General features: G+C 46.8%; 2 protein-coding genes across 2 annotated transcripts in view; one reads left to right on the top strand and one right to left on the bottom strand.

Annotated features, from left to right (window-relative positions):
- The window catches only part of LOC147029081 (tumor protein 63-like), an 87,394-nt gene extending 74,277 nt beyond the window's left edge, over nucleotides 1–13,117 (bottom strand). The window contains exon 1 of the mRNA XM_085880038.1: nucleotides 12,590–13,117. Coding sequence (XP_085736164.1) covers nucleotides 12,590–12,631 — 42 coding nt within the window. The 5' untranslated portion in view covers nucleotides 12,632–13,117. The remainder of the gene's footprint in view (nucleotides 1–12,589) is intronic.
- WRAP73 (WD repeat containing, antisense to TP73) overlaps nucleotides 9,133–26,262 on the top strand; it is a 131,871-nt gene continuing 114,741 nt past the window's right edge. Inside the window, exons 1-2 of the mRNA XM_085880043.1 lie at nucleotides 9,133–9,247; nucleotides 10,441–10,501. The gene's annotated coding sequence lies outside the window, so the exon portion shown is untranslated. The remainder of the gene's footprint in view (nucleotides 9,248–10,440; nucleotides 10,502–26,262) is intronic.

Raw genomic sequence — 26,262 nt, 5'->3', positions numbered from 1 at the left:
ACCCAGGCTCGACATTCTAACCCAGGCTCGACATTCTCACCCAGGCTCGACATTCAAACCAAGGCTCGACATTCGAACCAAGGCTCGACATTCGAACCAAGGCTCGACATTCGAACCAAGGCTCGACATTCGAACCAAGACTAGACATGAAAACCCAGGCTAGATATTCGAACCAAGGCTAAATAAGATATTCAAACCAAGGCAAGACAAGATATTCGAACCAAGGCAAGACAAGATATTCGAACCAAGGCTCGACATTCGTACCAAGCTCGACATTCGAACCAAGGCTCGACATTCGAACCAAGACTAGACAATAAAACCCAGGCTAGATATTCGAACCAAGGCTAAATAAGATATTCAAACCAAGGCAAGACAAGATATTCGAACCAAGGCTAGACATTCAAACCAACCCTAAATAAGATATTCAAACCAAGGCAAGACAAGATATTCAAACCAAGGCTAAATAAGATATTCGAACCAAGGCTAGACATTCGAACCAAGGCGAGACATTCAAACCAAGGCTAGACATTCGAACCAAGGCTAGAAAAGACATTCGAACCAAGGCCAGAAAAGACATTTGAACCAAGGCTAGATATTCGAACCAAGGCTAGAAAAGACATTCGAACCAAGGCTAGATATTCGAACCAAGGCTAGACATTCAAACCAAGGCTACATCAGATATTCAAACCAAGGCGAGACATTCGAACCAAGGCCAGATAAGATATTCGAACGAAGGCTAAATTAGATATTCGAACCAAGGCGAGACATTCGAACAAAGGCAAGACATTCGAACCAAGGCTCGACAAGATATTCAAACCAGGGCTAAATAAGATATTCGAACCAAGGCAAGACAAGATATTCAAACCAAAGCTAAATAAGATATTCAAACCAAGGCGAGACAAGATATCCAAACCAAGGCTAAATAAGACATGCGAACCAAGGCTAGACATTCGAACCAAGGCTTGAAATTAAAACCAAGACTAAATAAGATATTCGAACCAAGGCGAGATATTCGAACCAAGGCAAGACATTCAAACCAAGACTAAATAATATATTCAAACCAAGGCTAAATAAGATATTCAAACCAAGGCAAGACAAGATATTCAAACCAAGGCTAAATAAGATATTCAAACCAAGGCTAGACATTCGAACCAAGGCAAGACATTCAAACCAAGACTAAATAATATATTCAAACCAAGGCTAAATAAGATATTCAAACCAAGGCAAGACAAGATATTCAAACCAAGGCTAAATAAGATATTCAAACCAAGGCTAGACATTTGAACCAAGGCAAGACATTCGAACCAAGGCTAGACAAGATATTCAAACCAGGGCTAAATAAGATATTCGAACCAAGGCTAGACATTCGAACCAAGGCTAGACATTCGAACCAAGGCTAGACATTCGAACCAAGGCTAGACATTCGAACCAAGGCTAGACATTCGAACCAAGGCTAGACATTCGAACCAAGGCTGGACATTCGAACCAAGGCTGGACATTCGAACCAAGGCTAAATAAGATATTCAAACCAAGGCAAGACAAGATATTCAAACCAAGGCTAAATAAGATATTCAAACCAAGGCTAGACATTCGAACCAAGGCAAGACATTCCAACCAAGGCTAGACATTCGAACCAAGGCTAAATAAGATATTCGAACCAAGGCTCGACATTCAAACCAAGGCTAGACATTCGAACCAAGGCTAGACATTCGAACCAAGGCTAGACATTCGAACCAAGGCTAGATATTCGAACCAAGGCTAAATAAGATATTCGAACCAAGGCTTGACATACGAACCAAGGCTTGACATTCGAACCCAGGCTTCACATTCAAAACCAGGCTACACATTTAAACCCAGGCTAGACACTCAAAAAAGGCAAACTTTGCACACCCAGGCGAGAAACAACCCAGACTAGATATTCAAACCCAGGCTGGACATTCCAAAAAAGGCAAGACATTGATAACCCAGGCAAGACATTGATAACCCAGGCTCGACATTGATAATCCAGACGAGATATCGATAACCCAGGCCAGACGTTCAATCCCAGGCCAGACATTCAATCCCAGGACAGACATTCAATCCCAGGCCAGACATTCAATCCCAGGCCAGACATTCAAATCCAGGATAAACATTCAATTCCAGGATAGACATTCAATTCCAGGATAGACATTCAATCCCAGGATAGACATTCAATCCCAGGATAGACATTCAATCCCAGGATAGACATTCAATCCCAGGATATACATTCAATCCCAGGATAGACATTCAAACCCAGGATAGACATTCAAACCCAGGATAGGCATTCAAACCCAGGATAGGCATTCAAACCCAGGATAGGCATTCAAACCCAGGCCAGACATTCAATCCCAGGCCAGACATTCAAACCCAGGATAGGCATTCAAAGCCAGGATAGGCATTCAAACCCAGGATAGGCGTTCAATCCCAGGCCAGATGTTCAATCCCAGGCCAGACATTCAATCCCAGGCCAGACATTCAAACCCAGGATAGGCATTCAAACCCAGGATGGACATTCAAACTCAGGATAGACATTCAATCCCAGGTCAGATATTCAATCCCAGGATAGACATTCAAACCCAGGCCAGACATTCAATCCCAGGCCAGACATTCAAACCCAGGCTAGACATTCAAACCCAGGCTAGACATTCAATCCCAGGCCAGATATTCAATCCCAGGCTAGACATTCAATCCCAGGCCAGACATTCAAACCCAGGATAGACATTCAATCCCAGGCCAGACATTCAATCCCAGGTCAGACATTCAAACCCAGGATAGACATTCAATCCCAGGCCAGACATTCAATCCCAGGATAGACATTCAAACCCAGGCTGGACATTCAATCCCAGGCTGGACATTCAATCCCAGGCTAGACATTCAAACCCAGGCCAGACATTCAAACCCAGGCCAGACATTCAATCCCAGGCCAGACATTCAATCCCAGGCCAGACATTCAATCCCAGGCCAGACATTCAATCCCAGGCCAGACATTCAATCCCAGGCCAGACATTCAATCCCAGGCCAGACATTCAATCCCAGGCCAGACATTCAATCCCAGGCCAGACATTCAAACCCATGATATACATTCAAACCCAGGATAGACATTGATAACACAGGCAAGACATTCAAACTCGGCGTGGGTGGACATTCAAACCCAGGTTCACCATTGATAACCCAGGCTAGTCGTTCAAACCCAGATGAGACAGTGATGATACAGGCTCGATATTCAAACCCAGGCTGGACATTCAAACCCAGGCTGGACATTCAAACCCAGGCTTGACATTCAAACCCAGGCTGGACATTCAAACCCAGGCTGGACATTCAAACCCAGGCTAGATATTCGAACAAAGGCTAGACGTTCGACCAAAGGCTATACATGCAAACCCACTTTCGATGTTGATAACGCAGGCTAAGCATTCAAACCCAGGCGAAACACTGATAAACCCAGGTTCGACATTTGAACCCAGGTTCGACATTTGAACCCAGGTTCGACATTTGAACCCAGGTTCGACATTTGAACCCAGGCTGGACAAGCAAACCTATGCGAGACATGCAAACCTAGGCTAGACATTCCACCAAAGGCGAGACATGCAAACCTTGGCTAGATATTCAAACCCAGGCTAAACATTTGAACAAAAGCTATATATACATGCAAAGCCATGTTTGACGTTAATAATGCAAGCTCATCATTCAAAACCCAGGCTCTACTCCGGTACCCCATGTTCGACATTTGCACCCAGGCTAGACATGCAAACCCAGGTGAGACATTCAAACCAAGGCTAGGAATTCAAACCCAGGCTAGACATTTGAACAAAGGCAAGACATTTGACCAATGCCTGGACATGCAAATCCAGGCTGGTCATTGATAACCCAAGCTAGTCATTCAAACCCAGCTGAGACGGCGACAATCCAGGCTATACAACGATAACGCAGGTGAGATAGCGATAACCCAGGTGAGACAGCGATGACTCGGGCAAGACAGTGATAACCCAGGCGACCAGCGATAATCCAGACTATGCAGCGATAATCCAGTAGATGCAGCGACAATCCTGTCTATGCAGCGATAATCCTATTTATGCAGCGATAATCCAGTCTATGCAGCGATAACCCAGGTGAGACAGCGATAACCCAGGCGACAAGCGATAATCCAGTCTATGCAGCGATAATCCAGTCTATGCAGTGATAACCCAGGTGAGACAGCGATAACCCAGGTGAGACAGCGATAACCCAGGTGAGACAGTGATAACCCAGGTGAGACAGCGACAACCCAGGCGACAAGCGATAATCCAGACTATGCAGCGATAATCCAGACTATGCAGCGATAATCCAGTCTATGCAGTGATAATCCAGACTATGCAGCGATAATCCAGTCTATGCAGTGATAATCCAGTCTATGCAGCGATAATCCAGTCTATGCAACGACAACCAGACTAGACAGCAGCAACCCAAGCTCGACAGCGATAACCCAGGCTACAAGTGATAATCCAGTCTATGCAGCGATAATGCAGTCTATGCAGCGACAACCAGACTCGACAGCAGCAACCCAAGCTCGACAACGACAACGCAGGTAAGACAGCGACAACCCAGGTGAGACAGCGACAACCCAGGTGAGACAGCGACAACCCAGGTGAGACAGCGACAACCCAGGTGAGACAGCGACAACCCAGGTGAGACAGCGACAACCCAGGTGAGACAGTGACAACCCAGGTGAGACAGCGACGACCCAGTCTCGACAGTGACGACCCAGTCTCGACAGCGACAACCCAGTCTCGACAGTGACAACCCAGTCTCGACAGTGACAACCCAGTCTAGACAGCGACAACCAGGCGAGACAGCAGCAAACCAAGCTCGATAGCGACAAACCCAGGCTAGACAGCGACAACCCAGTCTCGACAGTGACGACCCAGTCTCGACAGCGACAACCCAGTCTCGACAATGACAACCCAGTCTCGACAGTGACAACCCAGTCTAGACAGCGACAACCGGGCTAGACAGCGACAACCAGGCGAGACAGCAGCAAACCAAGCTCGACAGCGACAAACCCAGGCTAGACAGCGACGACCCAGGCGAGACAGCGACGACCCAGTCCAGACAGCGACTACCAGGCTCGAGAGCAACAACCCAGTCTGGACAGACAACCAGGCGAGACAGCAGCAACCCAAGCTCAACAGCAACAACCCAGGTGAGACAGCGATCACCCAGCCTCGACAGCGACAACCCAGGCTAGACAGCGACGACCCAGGCGAGACAGTGACAACCAGGCTAGAGAGTAACAACCCAGTCGAGACAGTGATAACCAGGCTAGACAGCAGCAAACCAAGCTCAACAGCGACAACCCAGGCGAGACAGCGACGACCCAGGCGAGACAGCGACGACCCTGTCGAGACAGCGACGACCCAGTCTATACAGCGACAACCAGGCCAGAGAGCAGCAACCCAAGCTCGACAGTGACAACCCAGGCTAGAGGGCGACAACCCAGGCGAGACAGCGACGACCCAGACTATAGAGCGACAACCCAGTCTAGACAGCAACAACCCAGTCTAGACAGCAACAACCCAGTCTAGACAGCGACAACCAGGCTAGACAGCGACAACCAGGCTAAATAGCGACGACCCAGGCGAGACAGCGACGACCCGGGAGAGACAGCGACAACCCAGGCTATAGAGTGACGACCCAGGCTATAGAGCGACGACCCAGGCGAGACAGCGACGACCCAGTCTAGACAGTGACACCCAGGCGAGACAGCGACGACCCAGTCTAGACAGTGACAACCAGGCGAGACAGCGACAACCCAGGCGAGACAGCGACGACCCAGTCTGGACAGCGACGACCCAGTCTGGACAGCAACAACCAGGCAAGACAGCGACAACCAGGCTAGACAGCGACAACCAGGCTAGACAGCAACAACCCAGTCGAGACAGCGACAACCAGGCTAGACAGCGACAACCAGGCTGGACAGCAGCAACCCAAGCTTGACAGCGATGACCCAGGCGAGAGAGCGACGAACCAGGTGAGACAGCGACGACCCAGGTGAGACAGCGACGACCCAGGCGAGACAGCGACGACCCAGTCTGGACAGCGACAACCCAGTCTGGACAGCGACAACCAGGCAAGACAGCGACAACCAGGCTAGACAGCGACAACCAGGCTAGACAGCGACAACCCAGTCTAGACAGCGACAACCAGGCTGGACAGCAGCAACTCAAGCTTGAAAGCGATGACCCAGGCGAGACAGCGACGAACCAGGTGAGACAGCAACAACCCAGGTGAGACAGCAACGACCCAGGTGAGACAGCGACGACCCAGTCTATACAGCGACAACCAGGCCAGAGAGCAGCAACCCAAGCTCGACAGTGACAACCCAGGCTAGAGGGCGACAACCCAGGCGAGACAGCGACGACCCAGACTATAGAGCGACAACCCAGTCTAGACAGCGACAACCCAGTCTAGACAGCGACAACCAGGCTAGACAGCGACAACCAGGCTAAATAGCGACGACCCAGGCGAGACAGCGACGACCCGGGAGAGACAGCGACAACCCAGGCTATAGAGTGACGACCCAGGCTATAGAGCGACGACCCAGGCGAGACAGCGACGACCCAGTCTAGACAGTGACACCCAGGCGAGACAGCGACGACCCAGTCTAGACAGTGACAACCAGGCGAGACAGCGACAACCCAGGCGAGACAGCGACGACCCAGTCTGGACAGCGACGACCCAGTCTGGACAGCGACGACCCAGTCTGGACAGCAACAACCAGGCTGGACAGCAACAACCAGGCAAGACAGCGACAACCAGGCTAGACAGCGACAACCAGGCTAGACAGCAACAACCCAGTCGAGACAGCGACAACCAGGCTAGACAGCGACAACCAGGCTGGACAGCAGCAACCCAAGCTTGACAGCGATGACCCAGGCGAGACAGCGACGAACCAGGTGAGACAGCGACGACCCAGGTGAGACAGCGACGACCCAGGCGAGACAGCGACGACCCAGTCTGGACAGCGACAACCCAGTCTGGACAGCGACAACCAGGCAAGACAGCGACAACCAGGCTAGACAGCGACAACCAGGCTAGACAGCGACAACCCAGTCTAGACAGCGACAACCAGGCTGGACAGCAGCAACTCAAGCTTGAAAGCGATGACCCAGGCGAGACAGCGACGAACCAGGTGAGACAGCAACGACCCAGGTGAGACAGCGACGACCCAGGCGAGACAGCGACGACCCAGGCGAGACAGCGACGACCCAGGCGAGACAGCGATGACCCAGGCGAGACAGGGATGACCCAGGCTATCGAGCGACGATCCAGGCTAAAGAGTAGCGACCCAGGCTATAGAGCGATGATCCAGGCGAGACAGCGACGACCCAGGCGAGACAGTGACGACCCAGGCGAGACAGCGACCACCCAGGCGAGACAGTGACGACCCAGGCTATAGAGCGACGACCCAGGCTCGACAGCGACAACCCAGGCTAGACATTCAAACCCAGGCTATATGTTGATAACCCAGGCGAGACATTCAAACCCGTCAGGCTAAATATCTCATAAGCGAGTATGCATACATCTCGGCTATCCTGTCAGTCTCCATTGGTTATATTTACTTCGTTCCTCAATGCAAACGTTTTTCTGAAACTCTTGCCTCACTAATAACTCAAACATTATTTGCAGAACAACCTTATGTTTTTACTGGGCTGAAGCACTCATTTATCCTAATGGTGGTTGTACTTGCAAGTGGGCACACCTGCAGTGGTTGTGACTTGGCTTATCCTGAGTCCTGACCATTGCGTCGTTTTTATTGTGGTTGTTTATCAACTTGTACCCTAACCCCACAAAATGTAATTAATGCTTTTCACTGACTTTCTCTAACTATTATCCACGGCTGGGTTGACCTGTTGATCATTCAAATCTAAACCCATGCACCACGTCTTATGGTGCAGGGAACGTTCCAGGTTCAAATCCTAGCCTCATGATGGACTGCATTTGTATTTGTTTATTGTCTCTGATAAGTGTCCCATTAATTCTCATGAAACATTGGGTCAGCATGTTATGGTGTTTTCAGGGCACCCAGGTTCAAATTCCATATACCGTTTGCTTGTCTGTAATTGCATGCCTCCAGTCCTTGTAATTCATGTATAAGTGCATTAATGTCTCCTAATGTCCTTGTCCTACATGTGATTTATGTACAAGCTACAAACACCTCCAGGAATCTGAGATCGATGTCAAAATAATCGATGTGAAAAACATACGAACAAGATATATCTATTTCCATGGAATTGACAATTGATTCCTCTTGATGAACCCCATCGCGACATGGACATGGACATGGACATGGACTTGGACATGGATGTGGGTTTTTAATTTGGTTTCCACATCTGCAGTGAGCTGTTTCATTTATTCCCTACTCTGGTGAAGGACCAACAACAGATCATGGTGTACAACTACCTGTTTGGTAGATAAAAATTTCACAACCATTTTGTAGGAGTCACCTTTAGGGTTAGCTTTGCCGAAAGCCAAAGCAGCACAGGTGGGTGCATTTTATCTCACATGGTGATTGGGCAAGGTTCCGATTTTTACCTTGTTTGGAAGCTCTACACATGATGCAGGTGACGTCACAAACGTCATGACGTCACGTTACTTACTGCACATACCCGACTTTGCACACAACATGCACTCTTGGATGTGCCCTTGTGTAATGGTTCATATCCGTCCCCAGTTCTGTGCATGTATGGCTTGTTGTGTACGTGTGGCACATTTTGTCCGTCGTTGTACACCGCCATGTACCATCATCACCCAGTCATCCTGTACGTTACTGTGAAATATTGTGAATACAACCTGGACTGTGGAAATGTTTTTTTCAATTTTCTTTTTAATCATCTTCTCTTTTCATAGGCTGAGGACACATCTACATATTACGTATTCACGTTAAAAAAGAGTGAATCTGGGAGGAAACAAGGTTTGGGTTGGGGAAAGGGGGCGGAGGGGGGGTATTGTCATAATTGCACTATTTTTGCCGAAGTAAAATATAACAACGATATGATTAATATTTTGTTAACTCTAATTTCAGGATTGGGTCACACCTCGAATGGTGCACACTTGTTTGGGGGGGGGGGGAGTTCAATATTAAGGGATGGAGGTGGAACAAGACACCTGAACGTGTTCGATTGTGTGATCTACTCAACGTCTGTCCAATATGATCCGACCAGGACCTCCGTTTTTACCTCCACCTCCGAAGGTGAGGACGGGGTTTTATGCTTTCACCCTGTTTGTCTGTCTTTCTGTGAGCATGATATCTCAAAAGGTTATGGACGGATTCGGACGAAACTTGGTGGACAGGTTGGGTGTATCACAAGGACGAATTGATTCGATTTTAGTGAAGATCCGGATCCGAGAAGTTTTTAAAATTGTAAATGCAAGCAAGGGGGGCACTGCATCTTGGGGGCAATGGATGCGATGCGGTGAACAGCATCGCAAACGGTCATGATAATTACCGTATACATGAATTATCTTGCATTTTAATTGATTTCCTTACGTACAGTTATAATTGGCACTAAAATAACTGAGTATAGAATGACAAAAGAATAAGTAAGATATAATGTTTCATCGTTTTCTCATCACAACACATGCTCCACAAACACCGATAATGATGATAATGATAATAATTTCATTTTAAAGATGATAACATTTATTGTGCTGTATCGAATTGAGTTATGATGTGATGATGCATTATTGATATTTATTATAGTTATTAATGATTTCGTTTGCTTTGTAGTTAAGGGGTCATTTATTTATGACAGCCCCTCCCCCCCCCAACTCATGCATTACAAGGACACATAACAATTTTGATTTATTTATTATTCGTGATTTATATCCACCTTGCCAGAACAACCCCTGAAATTATTAATGATCAGTCCAAACAGAAAGAATTGTATTTGGTTTTTTTTTCAAATAATGGAGCAGATTACGAGGTAGCTTGTGGATTAAATTGCTTTTTTTTTGTTTTTTTTTGTTTTTACTTTAACGAAGAAAAATCATACAATTAACGAGACCTTTGGATGATCTATATTTAATTGAACAACCTCGTGCACATATTCCGTAAGTGATGGAATTGTACAAGATATCAATAAACATCTTGAACAAATAGAACGTTGAATCGATGCATGGGCACAAACTTATTACCAATTTCTAATTTGTGGAAAATACTGATATAATTTTTAAAATATCTAACGGTTCGTAAGTACCAGCACCGGCGTTCGAATCTCTGCCCCGGCTCGTACGTGATAAGTACATTGTCCCGAAAGAGGTGTGGATGAGAGCAGCGTATGCTGGATGACTTTGTGCTCCACAAACAGAAAGTTTTCTTCGAGAATACTCAAATAAAGTTGGAATAAATCGAATTTGATTTTGAAATGTTTTTTTGTTTTTCAGACGCATCAAAACAAAAGGTCTAGACTCTACCAGATCATCGAAACGTAATTTGATCCCACAGGTATTTCTTTACAGGTATTAATATGATTTTTGCATGGTACTTTACAGGTATTAATATGATTTTTGCATGGTACTTTACAGTTATTAAATGATTTGCATTTTGCAATATGCAATAATATGATTAATATGATTAATATTACAGGTAATAATAACAACAAAATTTTCAAGTGCTTCTTATAATTTAATTTTTTTTTCTTTTCTTTTCTTCTTTTTCGTTTTTAAAGGGAAACATCTCGTTCTCTTATAGATGATACACGAAGGTGACGGTCCTCATTGGGTTTCGAAAAAAGGTCGGGTTCCAGCGCAAGCCATTCACATTAGGTTGTTTATATTTACACACGGCTAGCCGAGTCTTACGGGTGTGAGGTTTCGGTCTCGTGAGAATCTGATATCAAACCGTAACTATTCATTAATTTTTTTTACCGATACTCATCATCCCTCCTCACCCTCATTTATCAATCGTCGATCCCAAACGACAACCGGCCTCGTTTACATCATTGGGCATCTGCGCAGGACCTTGAGAAAAATTTTGATTACATCAGATTATTATGATTGTTATGATTATACTATTTTGTTTGTTTATGTTGTTAAATTTCGATGACATTCATGATACTGTCGGGTCGATTGTTTGTATTTTTCGGGGCATGTTCATCATGCACTTAATCTTGCAATTATTATTATTTTGGGGGGGAGAATTTGTCACACATTGATTTCTGTAAAGTGGTTTGATCCTGTTTTAGTTGACATAGCTTTGTGGAGAAGGGAAGGTACAGTACAGGGTATATGAGTTTGTTTGAAATCCGAACGATAGTTTTAATTTGGTATTGTTATCGAATGGTGCGTGATTTCGAACAAACGAAAAACGGAAAATTGTTCAACTATCGCGGCGATAACCATGTAATCTTGATTTTGTTTATTATTATCATCATCATCATCATCATCACTATTATTCGTATTGTTTTTACAAACATTTATTCACTTTCTTATATGATCACAGGTAAATACAAGTGGAAGAGACATCTGGTTTAATATAGTACAGGTATATGGAGCACCAGCAGGTTGGACCAAATGGTCTCCTTTGTCAAATGGTCTCCAAATGGTCTCCTCATTTCCTTGTATTTCCTTACATGATATTCCCTCTAAATACCGACTATCCAGTGATTGCAGCTGCGGCGGTCGCCCTGTGGATTCCGGATGTGATCCCGCTATGCCATCGTGTCATATGTTATCAACAATGATGATCACCATGATAAGGATGGACGGAGGTAAAAGAAGAGCACATTCATGTTAGCCCATATTTTCCCACCGAAGATTCTCCCTTTCCCCTACCCCGCCCCCCAGAGCCTCGATCCGCTCCGGCTCACCTGAGCGAGCCGTGTTTCGATCTCTATGTCACCAAAACAACGAGCTCGATTCGTTCAAACTCCGCTCAAGAGGAACTCGGAGCTTGCTCCTCGTGACCCATGGGGTCCATTTCTATCTGACCGCTGATAATTTACGCCATGGTTCATAATTGTAATCCAGATGTTTTCCGCTTCCCATACATTAATGTACCCCGAGCGGGTAAATCTCAGATTTGGTCTCGCCCTCTCGTGCTCTTCCCGCTCTCTGCGCGCGCGGTCCCGCCGTTACACAAACACGCGCCCTTTGCCCGCAGCGCTTGGCAACCTCTCCAAGCAACCGTGCACCCGTGGGGGTCATGCAGCATCCCCAAGAGCAAGACCCCGTAGAACCAACTCAATCAGCAGAACCTGATCCGTGCAGCAGACCCAGAAAATACAAATATCCCACATAGATCTCATCACGCACAACCACTTTTCTCACCTCCAAAGTTTCTCAAGAAAATACCGTCAAAAGAAGTCCGATACGATGAAAAGATCTTCACGTCAACCATACTGTATATAGTTGAAACGTGAACAGACGTTAAGTATGCCCAAAGGAGACGACCTTTTTAGCCGAGGCATGGGAATTATCAGTTTAAAATTATCAACTCATTTTCATTATTCCGGCGTTCCCATACAAAAAGATCTCTAAAGGCCCAAAAGAAGGTTTTCCACACCTCTTTTTCTTACTTGCTCACCAAACTCACCTGGCTATACTGGGGCTGCACCGAGTTGCTCACATAGAGCATGGTGTCGGCTGTCTTGAGATCTCGGTCTCTTTTCGCTCCGTGTCTTTCAGCCTCCGTTCTCTCTCTTTCTCTGCTTGTCGATCTTCTCACGTTCTGTCCCACCCTGGGTTTTCTCTCCTTCCCTCAACACCTGCCCCCCCCCTGCAAACACCTCCAATTCCACCACCACCAGATCCTCTACACCAAGCCCCCGCCCCCTCCCGAAAGTTTCCCGATTTCCTCCCACTTTGTCTGCGTCCTCCGCGTCCCATGCACCAGGAACACACGTCTCAAAGGACCACGAACTCCCGTCGCGGACCTTTGTATTTCCCCCAGGCCTATCCCGCTCCACTTCGGGTGGCAGGGTTAGGGGCCTGCGCTGAATCTTGGTGACTTATATAGGCCCCCGACTGCACCTGGAAGCGCCTAAGATGCCTCAATACTGTCAATCCCGCCGAACTGGTCGGGTAGCTTTCACTCACTTCACTCCAGACTCCATGCTATCCTCCACCTCCAAAATAATGACCCTCCCCATCCTTGTGCATCTCCATTTTCTCCTCCCAATCTCCCCACCCCTTTAATAACCAAGGATGATAACCTGCCTCGAGAAGCCCCCTCAAAAATCAGAGCTACAGAGAGGTTACAGGAGACGGTACTTAGCCATTATGTTTAATTTATTTTTTAAACCATCAATCTCATCCCCTTCACTTTCCCACTTACACCCACTAGTTGCTCCTCATAGAACCCCCCTCTTCCTCCCCCCCCCCACTGCCAAATGCCCCTCTCTTCTGATCCCAGAAACATATCTGTTCTCTGTAAATTATGTAAATGAGTGACGCTTGAGCATGCTGAGACATGTTTTGAGCCTCGATGACGAGGAACAAGATGCGATTGAACATCACGGGAGGGGTTTATGGTGAGTTCAGAGGCACGGGATGCAAGGTGTGAGGTTATCCATCCACATGGCTCAAATATATATATATATATATATATATATATATATATATATATATATATATATTTATATACATATATGTATATATACATACATTAGGATCTGACGTTCTTGAGTTCAAGACCTGTTGTCCCATAAGTATCACTGGGTGGGTTGACCTGGCCTATCATCCTTCCGAGTTTGGCAAAATGAGTACCAGATCTGAGAACAAATAAGCCATTCGAGCATCCTGCGTCGGAGCGGCGACCCATCCAGGATTGCGTCCCTTATCCGGTGAAAGTGCCTCGACAGCCATATGAACATCATGGCACAAAAAGGATGGTTGTTTTTGTTTGTCCGTGTATATATATTTACATATATATGTGCCTTCATTGTCGAAACTGCGTCGTTCCTTAGCTCTGACATCTTGCCGAACTGAACTCGCTTGCATCAACCGAAAGCAGTCTGCATTTTCATCCCAAAACTCTTTCCCTGAAATTTTTGCCCCAATTGTTCACCTGTTGTTCTCCTGCTTGCACTCTCATGCCCTTCTCCACACAACCCCACCTCGGTCAGCGGCATTGTTGTCATGCCCTTTCCTCTCTTTCTCTCCCCACAAATTTAACCTCGGCTCGCCCGGTCCCACTGCAAACGCCAAGGCTGCAAAGTAATTAGCAGACGCTGTCAAGTGTGACGTGTACCTGGCCGCACCCTCCTCCTGTAATAGAGGTTGAAGCCTCAATGAGAAACTGATTTCAGCTGATGTTTCAGCCGGCAACAAAATACAAAGATGGAAAGCGCTACAAATATATGCTTGGACTTGTTTATAATGACCCACATTTATTGTAAGTCTTCCGCAACTTCACCTGACTAACCTCCGTGATTCTCGTTGTCCTTCGTTGGAGACTTGGAGGTCCCCCTTCTCATTTGTTTTCAAAGTTCCTTTGTCGTTAGGGTTTATCGAGTGTTGCTCAGGCTGCAAGCACAGTTCCATAAATCCCTTCATGCCAAGCTTGAGTACCTTTTCTGCTGGGAGAACTACCCTCAAGCACTACAAACAACATTCGAGAGTTACTGTCTGATACCAGGTGACGCCATTTATTGTTCTAATAGATTACACCTGTATAAGCAGAAGCGGCAACTTAGGAGGTTTTCCTATCTAGGTCAGAACCCTCAAAAATAAAAATCTAATTTTCAGCTTAAAACCTGTTTCCAGGCGTCAAGGTGGGGTCAGAGCAATATACAATTTATTTTGGGAAATGTACATGATTACATCTACAGGACCAAATCACTTGTAGCTCAACACCTATATGGGTGCATACACAGAAAAAGAATCGGTTTAAAGGAACGACTACACTTGCAAGTGGTACGCGCTGTAATAGATCACCACATTCGAAATATTTAAAGGAGGAAACAGGACGGAAGAGAAGGTAAATGGAAAAGAGAATCTCTAGTTGACACAATGACCACAGATCTCTTCTGCTGGAGGCTTATCCTAAAAGTGAGTACAGTATAATGTTGGAGCGGTGGCTGGAAAGATGGCCGAGAGGTATGAAACACTCACCTCTGAGTCAACGAGCATGGGTTTGAATCCCGACCCGACAATTAATTGTCATCCTGGTGTCTTGCAGGCGGGGTGATTCATCAATGTGTGCCGTCCCTCGGATGGATGTTCAACTGGGCATCAGGTCTGCCGGCGTTAGTTGGTGGACATTGAAGATCCCACAGTGGTCTTCGTGAAGAGTAGACGAGCTATTGCCGGCACCCTCAACAAATTGCATGTCGTAGGTTGTAGACAGCAACTGCCCAGGGTGGTACTACCGTGCTGACTTAGGAGGGTGAAAGTGGGGCTCGGAACCATCTTACACTCTCCGTGTCAGGATTGCTGGTCTTACTTTCTGTCTCACGAAAACTAAGCTACCGGGATACCTTTAACCTCTCTTTCTCACCTGTACCATACACTCATTATTGCAACTTCCAACCCATATCTTCACATTCTTTCTCTTTCCTTTCATTTCTTTATCAACCAGTAATTAAACTCTGACATTATTTTTCCTTTTCTTCATTTCCCTATTTCTTCAGTTATTCTTGGGGTTTCATTTCAGGAATGGTCTCGATTTGGGCTATAAATCCATGACTGGAGCCTTTAACGTTACAAAAAAAAACCTTTTTCTCCAAATGAATTCTCTAACATGTAGGGGGCACTGCATCAGCGGCGCATTCATGCTCCGAGCAATGATTCAGCCAACAGCCACATGCCACATACGAAATGAAATTAATGAAAACGTGGGGCAACAGCAGGACGACAACAATACACTGGAAATTGAATGTGTAAGAACAGTGTCATTTTGGCCCTGCCCCTTGGGGTACTGGGGCAGGGTCAAAAGGTGAAATACAAAAAATTCAATTACGGACACTTTTCAAACATTTTTCATGAAGTTTTGATTATGCAATCAACATTGGGGGACACATGAAATATCTAACGGTTTTTTGGGGATTTGACTGCCAGTTCATGCCCCTGGGCGTGCGGACGGAGGGTCACAGGGATCAAAACAGAAGATTTTTTTTTTTAACTCAAAATTCCTCGTGGAACTCCTTGTTATCTTTCAACTTTCTTTCAACTTTGCTTGAAGTTTTTTTCATTCCACTTTTTCGTTCCTCTTTTTAATTCCCCCCTTTTTTTTCCTCTTTCATTCCTCTTTTTCCCACCTTTGGAATAAACTCCCACACTCTCTTCAATCGCATTCTTCCCTCCAGGCCTTCAAAACAGCTGTTCACCACCACCTCTGATCTTTCCCAATCCAAATCCTCGATATTTTCTACCCCCGATAATCCACCCCAAACCTACCTCCTTCAACTTCCCTGTTTTCCTTCCTGAAAGTCCCTGTAATGTCCATCTTGTATACCCCGTGTTCCCCGCCCCATCCCTCTCCAGACATTCTTCCTTGTCTCTTGTTCCCCCCTCTCACCCAGCACCACAGAGCCTTTTCTCCTCCTCATTCGGCCCCCTCCCCTCGCTGTTCTGCAATACCCCACACTCCTTCAGCAACCCTCCTTACCTGCCCCCCTCGTCCCTTGTCTTACCCTCCCCCTCCACCTCCTGCACCCAAAGCCTCCTCCCCTTCCTCTTCATTAAAAGTGTGGACCTCAAATATCCGGGGCCTTCGCTCAAACCTTTCAGATCTTTCCATACAGGTTGCCACTGACAAACCAGACATTATCTGCCTAATAGAAACTTTCCTCTCCCAAGACGTGTCTGACTCCCAAGTATCTCTCCCTGGCTACTCCCTCTTACGGTATGACAGACCTGAGCCTCGTCCTGGTGGGGGAGTTGCTCTCTTCATCAAAGACTCTATTCCTCACTCTCCATGCACTGCTCTCACTCCCCCACACCCCCAGGAATACCTCTGGCTTCGGCTTCCCCTCCACTCCCACCTCATGTTTATATGTGTACTGTACCGTCCACCGAACAGTGATGACTCCATCTACACCTCACTATCCGAAAACATGGACCATCTTCTATCTTCTCATCCAAACTCTCTCTTCCTCTTATGTGGTGACTTCAATTGTCATCACGCCAGTTGGCTAGGTGTGGGTACCTCTCTCACCTGCCATGGCACCTCAGCTAAAGCTTTCTGCGACTCATTAGGACTGACTCAATCGGTCAACTTCCCGACCCGGATCTCAACCAATGGTACTCCATCTCTTCTGGATCTGATTTTGACAAATTTCCCTGACAATATCTGCTGCTCTTCCTTCGCTCCAATTGGTTCTTCTGACCACGTCCTTGTCAAAGTGGACATCTCTCTGGCTGTTATCAGAGAACCACCTCACCGCCGTCGAGTCTGGCATTTCACTCAAGCCGACTGGCAGGGTCTCCGAGCAGCCATCAAACTGACAGACTGGTCTCCTATCACTACTTTCTCAAACATCAACTCATCCTGGGAATTCTTTCAAAGAAACTTGCTCTCCCTCATGCACAGATTTATCCCCTCTCGTGTTCAGTTGTCTTACCCTTCCTCCCACCCTTGGTTTACTGAAGCTTGTGGTGAGGCAGTTGTCCTGAAACAACTTGCCTTTGCCTCATGGAAAGCAAACCCAACTGAGGGCAATCTCAGTTCTTTCCACAAAGCTCGGAACAAGTGTGTATCTACCCTCAGGAGAGCCAGAAAACAACATCTTTCTCATCTCAAGTCTGAACTCTCAAACCTCTCTCCCTCCTCAAAATCCTGGTGGCGTTTAATCAAATCTGTTTCTGGTGTATGTTCCGCCTCCATCCCCTCCCTTACCTCAAATGGCCGCACTGCTGATTCCACACGTGATAAAGCTGAATGTCTAAACTCGGTGTTTGCAGCTAAATCTTGTGTCCTAAACCCATCACTATCTCTACCCACTTTACCCAGTCGCACCCAACTGTCCCTGGACTCTGTATCCTTTTCTCCTGACAAGGTGGAGAGCTTGCTTTCAAACCTCGAGTCAGATTCTGCAACCGGTCCAGACGGCATCAGCCCACGTGTCCTCAAAGCCTGCTCTTCTGCTCTTGCTCACCCTCTCTCTGTTCTATTCACCCTCTCATTTGCCCAAGGTCATCTGCCATCTGCTTGGAAATCTGCTAACATCACTGCCCTGCATAAAAAGGTGCAAAAACAGATCCCTATAACTACAGACCAATCAGCCTTCTCCCAATCATCAGCAAGGTGATGGAATCCATCATCACCTCAGATATGAAATCCTTCCTCTTCTCCAATGGCTTGATTTCCAATCATCAATTTGGTTTCAGACCAGGTCACTCTACCCTGGATATGCTGCTTCTACTCTCCCATCAATGGATGGAGATCCTCAATGCCAGACAGGAAATCCGAGCCGTATCCCTGGACATATCACGTGCTTTTGACACAGTCTGGCACCCTGCCCTACTCACCAAACTCTCTGCCCATGGTATTCAAGGCCATCTCCACTCATGGCTCGCAGACTTCCTCTCCTGTCGCAGTCAACGTGTGGCCCTAAATGGAGTTCTTTCATCCCCTCTTCCTGTGCAGGCTGGAGTTCCTCAAGGTAGCGTTCTGGGCCCCATTCTTTTTCTGGTTTTCATCAATGATCTCTCGGACTCTCTGGAAAATCCTCTATTTCTCTTTGCCGACGACTCCACCCTCTGCCGTACCATCTGTCATCCCTCAGACCGGCAAGCAGCAGCTTCTTCGCTCACTGCAGATCTGGATAAAATCACAAACTGGTCCAACACGTGGAACATGTCTTTCAATCCAGACAAATCTCACACTCTCACTGTCTCTTCGAAAGGACCGTTTAGAAAACCCCCCCATCCACTTTCTCAACAATCCTCTGGAAGAAGTCTTTTCTTTCAAGCTTCTAGGTCTCACTATCTGCCATGACCTTTCCTGGGAAAGTCACATTTCCAACCTCGCCTCAAAAGCCAGTCGCCGACTGGGAATCCTCCGTCGTGCTAAGTCCTTCCTCGGCCCTCTTGAGCTCCTGACCACTTACAAAGCTTTTGTCCGTAGCCTGATGGAGTACTGCTCTCCCCTCTGGGCTGGTGCTCCTGCCTCCCACCTTTCTCGGCTTCACGCCGTCGAAACCAGGGCATTTAAGATCATCGGCATCTCCCGCAATGAAGCTGAGTCTTTGGGCCTCTCACTCAATCACCGCAGGTTGGTCGGTGGTCTTTCTGTCTTCTACCGACTCCTCTCCAGCCTTGCCCCCCTGCTCTCTCTGCGATTTGTCCCCACCACATTTCCACAGGGCGCTCAAGGTCCGCCAACAACCCCCTTCTGGTAAAACTACCAAAATCACGAATCACTGCTCATCTTCACTCTTTCATTCCTCTTTTTTCCTGCCTTTGGAATAAACTTCCTCACTCTATTCTTTCCCATTCTTCCCTCCAGGCTTTCAAAACAGCTGTTCACCACCACCTCTTATCTTCCCTCATCCAAATCCTCGATCTTTTCTACCCCCGATAATCCACCCAAGCCCACTTCCTTCATTTCTCCTGCTTTCCTTCCTGAAAGTCCCTGTAATGTCCATCTTCTCTTCGCCATGTTCCCCGTCCCATCCCCATCCCTCTCCCTTCCACAGTTCACCTAATGTGTCTGTTCACCACTGTTTTGTCCCTTCCACTCCCGCCCCTCTTGTCTCATGCCTCCTTGCTGTGAGTTGTGTGTTAGCTCTCATACGAGCCTCGACCAAGGTATACAAAAAAAAAAAAATCTACGATGGCGCGCCATCGACTTTGCTCTTGTTGAACTATATCCTGTGATTGTCTAATTTTTAGCTCACCGGTCACGTAGTTCTGGGGAGCTCCACTCCTCAGTCCGTCCGTCCATCAGTCCGTCCCATCCACAAACATTTGCCACTTCTTCTCTGAAACTACACGCATAATTTTGATGAAACCACTACAACCTTCATCACATGTATGTACCAACGTTTGTTCATGGCATTAAAAAAATTGGGGTATGGGGGGGGTGTATGGTGTGAGGGGGGGGGTTGCCCCCCAAAATATGTATTTCCTTTCTTCTCCGAAACCACACACACAATTCCGATGAAACTTGACCACAACCTTCATCACCCGTGACGTACCAAAGTTTGTTCACACCATTAAAAAAATAATCCGTAGGTATTTACTTTCTTCTCCGTTACATGTTTTGTGCGTAATCCACACCTACCAGTTGTTGCCTGATTTTTCTTATCCAGCCACTACCAGGGGTATTGCCCCTATTTCTCACGTTATCTCAATGTATGAATAAAAATGCACTTGATATGACATGATCAGCCTAATTAGTCCACGATGGAATAAATGCCTCCCTCAACATGGTCCGTTCTGTTCTATTCAAAGCAATTCGACGCCAACCTACTCCAGGGAATTTTTCAATTTCACCTCTCCATTTGATCTTTAGTTCTCATTCTTGTTCCAGGGCCTCCTCGAGGTTACCAGTTTGTAAAACCTGTTGTATACCAGTTGTCTGTTCTTCTTGCTATGTGTCCAACCCAGTTTGATTTCGGTTTATATAATCATAACCATTATGTCAAGGAATTTTGTTTTTCTGCTGTCGTTCTCTAAGGTCGCTGATCCATCATTTTATACCTTACTTAATATATTGATGTCTCTGGAGTTGATATTTAGCAGGATGTGGAACTTGTGTGATGCTATTGTTTCCACATGATTGAAGTTGTTTTGTTTTTTTCCCACAAGCTGATTTATTTATTAAATGAAGGTGATATATTGTTTAATGTCCACCTTTAAAATCTGCTTGCTTCCATGGTAGTTATTGTTCAGTTCAATCCTGAGTGTCTTTATCATAATTTGTGTGAACAACGTATAAATACTGCAAATGAGACAAATTGGACGGTAATTCATTCGGTTCATCTTATTTTTGTGGATCAGTACCGAGTTCGTGGGCTTGGGATCTGAGAATCCTGAGTTCAAATCCCACTCGGCTGTTGAATTAATACCAGGTGGGGTTGACTCTGCCTGTCATCCTTCCTCGGTCGGCAAAATGAGTGCCAGCTTCCTGGTATATTGTGTCGGAGTGGCGACCCGTCCAGGATTGTGTTCAATAGCCAAGGAGACTGCTTAAGCAAAACCAATGCTCTGAACAGAGTACGGTGTGGTCCCAATGGATGGATGGATGGATGGTACTGAGTTCAGAGTTTTTCCACGTTTTGGGGATTTCTCCATCTTCCTCCAAGCACCATAAGTTATTTTGCTAATTTACTTGCTGGGCCTCAGTTCACCACCACCTTTTATAGCATTTATAACAAATTCATTTTCTGGAGCCTCATGGCTCTTCATGCTTTTTCATGCAAATTATATCTCATTGTTCGTCCCAGGCGGGACGGCTTCTTTTTTATTTATTATCGCCGACATACCAGTAAATTGTACCTTCTCACAGTGGAGTTGTTCCTAGAGTTCTTCCACATTTAATGATTCGATCACCGTTTCTGAAAATGCTTCCATCTTCTTTGTTGAGGGCAAATATCTCAGTATGTCCTGTTATAGCACTCATCTTATAAGTAAATATGATGTTTCTGTTTGAGCTGGCAGGATAGCTTTGAGGTTCGGATAATCACCTCTAAGCTGTCGAGCCTGGGTTTGAATCCTGACTTAGCTATAAACTGTCATCCTGGTGTTTCGCAGACACAGTGATTCATCAATGTGTGTGTGTGCCGTCGCTTGGATGGACGTTAAACTGGACGTCCAGTTTATCTGCATTAATTGTTTGGATGTTGACGATTCCACGGTGTCCGTCATGAAGAGTAGGCGAGCAAATTTCCTCCACCCTCAACAAGTTAAAAAAAATTCTGCTCTAACCTACAGAGGGCCTATTTGACCTTTTTAAGGGACATAAAGACAGATTACAAAGGTAACAACACTAATACAGGTATGAAGGGAAGGTAGTTTTCGACATATACATGTAGGGAAGATTGATGACATCCAGAGGGCCTATTCGACCTTTTTAAGGGACATAAAGACAGATTACAAAGGTAACAACACTAAAAAGGGTATGAAGGGAAGGTAGTTTTAGACATATACATGTGGGGAAGATTGATGACCTACAGAGGGCCTATTCGACCTTTTTGATGGACATAAAGACATTACAAAGGTAACAACACTAAAAAGGGTATGAAGGGAAGGTAGTTTTAGACGTATACATGTGGGGAAGATTGACGACAGCTTTCTACACATAAAGCGACACATATTCCACATCACAATTACATTACCTCACACTTATTCTAATAAGCAAAATATGGGAGCAACTATCACTGTGCTATGCGACGTTACCCCCAGAAGGCATTTGCACAACAATATTGTTGCGGTTGAGGAAATTCGCAAACCACCATTCAGGTCCCGTAGGTGAGATATCTCTGTAAGTACATGTGTAGTTAGCCCCAAACCCGTTGTTTAGAGGGAATAAATGTTATTCATTCGGGCTGCGACCCTTTGAGATAGCCGTTTTTCTGTTCTATCTTTATTTTGAACCAACCACGTCTCAACCGCCATCACACAACAACCACCAACCGCAACACCGCTTCACAACAACAACAACGCCAACAGCCACGACCTTTACCTTCACAACTCGCTCCCGCAAACATCGCATCACCACCATTCCAAACGTCGCCATGGCCATAAACCACCACAATAAACCCTCCACTACCTTCACCTCTCCTTCTGCGGCCATTCCCGCACCGCTTGTGGGCACCGAGCGTCAGGCTGTCCTGGCCTCGTGCGGGACGCGCGCCGAGTCGCGGATGCAAAGTGCGGCCTTTCCGAGGAGAATTCGGATCAGGAATGATACACGCCCACTTCTGATCCGTCCAATCAGCAAGCGCGGGGTGGTTTAGCCCCGCCTCCAGGCGCGTCGGAGTAGAGTCGGGATATGCAAATTCGAGGATCTCGTGAGATAGTGAGATTTGAGGGGAGACTCACGCCCCTTTTTCTCCGTCCAATGGGCGAGCGTGGCTCCACCAGCGAGCTCGTTCTGATCCAAAAATTTGCATATGGGTTCTCTTGCCGAGACTATAAAGCGCCGAGCGCGGGGCAAATTTAGAAAAGGTCAGTTGGAGAAGAGTCAAGGCGAGTTGGAGAAGAGTCAAGGCGAGTTTGAGAAGAGTCAAGTCGGGTCTGGAGAGGAGAAGTCTGTCGGAGCTCGCAGTCTGTCGGGGTTCGGAGTCTGTCGGGGAGCTGCAGAGAGAGGAAGCCTGGAGCGCGGTCGAGGTGATTTGCTGCAGTCGGCTGAGGAGAAATGGGGAGGAGACCGAAGGGTTCGGGTCCGAGGCAAGGAAGACGGCGGTCGGCGACGAGCTCGCAGTGGAGTCGCTCGTCGCGAGACCCAAGCAAGCCAGCTATCCTCTTTCCCCAGAGCATCAACAATTCCCTCCTTTCCCCCCCCCCCCCCGCGCTGAGATAGTGCAAAAAGGGGGCCCCGTTCCCACCCCACTCCAAGCAGTGCCAACGAAACCCACGAAGGAGCGCGGAGTCGGGGCACCGCCGCGCCGCCACATTTGCGGCTCATCACAAAGACACGGGTAGGATCCACCCGGTCTCACGGCCCACAGGCCCCGTCTGCCCCCTTGTCTTTGAGGATGGCCCTTTTCTTTTGCTTTTGAGTAAATGTGTTGTTGGCGCCGTCTGTAAAGCAAAACTGTGTAAGTGTTGCCATGTGCACGCGTAGTCGGTTGTAGATCTGCATTGTTGTGTTTCTTTTGTTTCATCTGCTTTTGGTGCATAATTGTTGTAATTGTATATGTGTGCTCTCCGTGTGCCGCGGAATAAATGTGCATTATGTTGAACTGTTTTTCCCGTTTCGCTTCGTCTTTTATTTAATTGAATCTCCATCTTGCTTCACGTAAAGGGTTGGTAGTGGGCTTAATATGCCCGATAATTAATCGGAACCGTCGAGGCCTACGATAACACCACTCGGTTATCCCGATAGTATGGAACGGGTCGCTTAAGTGGCCTGTGTCCAGAGTCGACCTGCGGCGAGGTGCGATCACCCGGTCTACCCTCCGTGTGGGTACTTAGGTAGGTCGAGTTTGGCGAACAACCCTATCCCACGCGGGGGGCCGATTGGCACGATCGTGGTGAGGCCGAAAGGCCCACCCGTGACTAGCTCCCGGCGTTAGTCCGAGAGGGTCATGACAGAATTGTCCGTCCGGTGGGCGACGTGCCGCGATTCGAGTCACGTGGCCGTTTGCACGCCGGCGGGCGCGAATTCGCAACAATATATTCAGAGAAGAACATTTGTGAAATTTCCTCTCTCTGCAGACTGAAAACTGTATCTCTTAAAACCTGCAAACAAGAGCTCCTAACCTTCCCTTTCACCACTGGCATCCTACCCCTGGCTCCAAGAGGTTGGATACAGGCATTGCTCACCGGCGGAAGCTTCTTCCCACATGCAAGGTCCTCTCCGTTATACAACTCTAACTTGGTATCTGACACCTCTATCTTGGGGAACACAAGTTTTTACCAGGCAGGCAGCACACATTTCACTATCTTTATAGTTACAATAATTATCTGCTAATGCTTTCCTTCATGTACTGCTCCAGGAATCCTCAGCACTCAAATATTGGCACCTTTAGGAAATGAGCTGAAAACGCTTACAACATGTCTGAAACGACTGCGTACATGACACCACATCTCAGAACTCACCCTGTCCTTAACTTGGTTCTTACAGTCCACAGCTCTGTGGCCATACATTTTACATGCAAAATACTATATCTTCGAATGAACTGCAATCTTCTCGCGTTCAAGCACACCGGGTCCATTCTCGTTCACTGAAACCTGGCTTCGGTATGCTGGACTTCAGTCGACAGATGTCTGTTGTGAGCATTCAGAAAAGGATGTACGACATTAGCTAAATCCTCATGAATCCCTGGTGTCCTTTCATGCAAATATACAGATAAATCTTTTCGGCATGCAACAATAAATTGTTTCTTCAAGATCCGCCAAAACCACTCTTCTGGTGAAACTGCTAAAATCAAGAATCACTGCTCACCTTCACTCTTCCATTCTTCTTTTTTCCTGCCTCTGGAACAAACTCACACACTCTCTTCAACCCCACTCCTCCCTCCAAGTCTTCAAAACAGCTGTTCACCACCACCTCTTATCGTACCCCATCCAGAACCTCAATCTTTTCTACCCCCGTTACTCCACTCCAAACCCACCTCCTTCAAATTCCCTGCTTTCCTTCCTGAAAGTCCCTCTCGTACCATATTGTTTACCCCGTATACCCCACCCCATCTCTCTCCCTCATACAGATCTCCTAATGTCTCTGTTCCCCATTGTTTTTTTGCTTCCCCCACCCACCCCTCTCGTCTCCTGCTCCCCATGTTGTGTGTTTCTGTGTGTTAGCTCTCATAGTAGCCTCGACAGTAAAAACGTTAAAAAAAAAATACTGCACTTGCTTTGTGCTGTTCGACAGCAGAATATGCTTGTCCTGTTTGGGGCCGTTCTTCATTTGCCAAGAAGATGGATCCGGTCTTCAACATGGCCTGCAGAGCTATTTCTGGGCAAAACTCCCATCCACTATTTACATACTCAGTCTAACCAAAAGACAAAGACACTCGGGCAGGTTTGAAAATGAAAGGTCATGTTAACAAAAGGCACATATTCACAAGCCATGCAATGACGCAGAAGAAAAAACCTTACCCTTACACATACAAGCCCCTTCGACAAACCTTATCATAAAACTACAAACACAGGCACCTCATTCGCTGCGGGAAGTTAGACAAGCATGGGTGAGAGAGAGAGAGAGATAAAGAAGGCGGGGCTCGTTCGCAACCCATTGCTCACCTGATGCAAGCCTGTGGGCTTACGTGGTCCTCATGCAAAAAGGGAAGGGGGGAACGAAAGAAGAGAGGGTGATGCTGTAATGCATCGATGCTTCCAACAGAGTCTGTCTGCACGGCAGCTCGTGTTCACTTGACTCATACTTTGAGGGCTCCTTCTGCCTCTCTTTGCTCTGTGGATGTACATGACTCATACGATTGAGATGTCTAAACTCCTGGGATCCTGTACTAGCGGGGTATGTTGACACATTGTAAGCATACGAACCTTGCGTCCTCATTCTCTCGAGTTGCTCACCTCTATTTTATTTTTCATTTATTTATTTTCTTTCATTTATATTTTCATTCACGCACGCTTTCCAATGGTTCTGTGATTTTTACTGGTGTATCGGCTTCGACGTCCCTTGGTATGCAAAATTTA

Source organism: Eptatretus burgeri, chromosome 4 (genome assembly GCF_056783735.1).
Source record: "Eptatretus burgeri isolate ZD-2024b chromosome 4, Ebu_testis_v1, whole genome shotgun sequence".
NCBI classification, from domain to species: Eukaryota; Metazoa; Chordata; class Myxini; order Myxiniformes; family Myxinidae; genus Eptatretus; species Eptatretus burgeri.
Note: the sequence above shows the minus strand (reverse complement) of the source record. Positions and strands in the feature narration are given on the sequence as shown.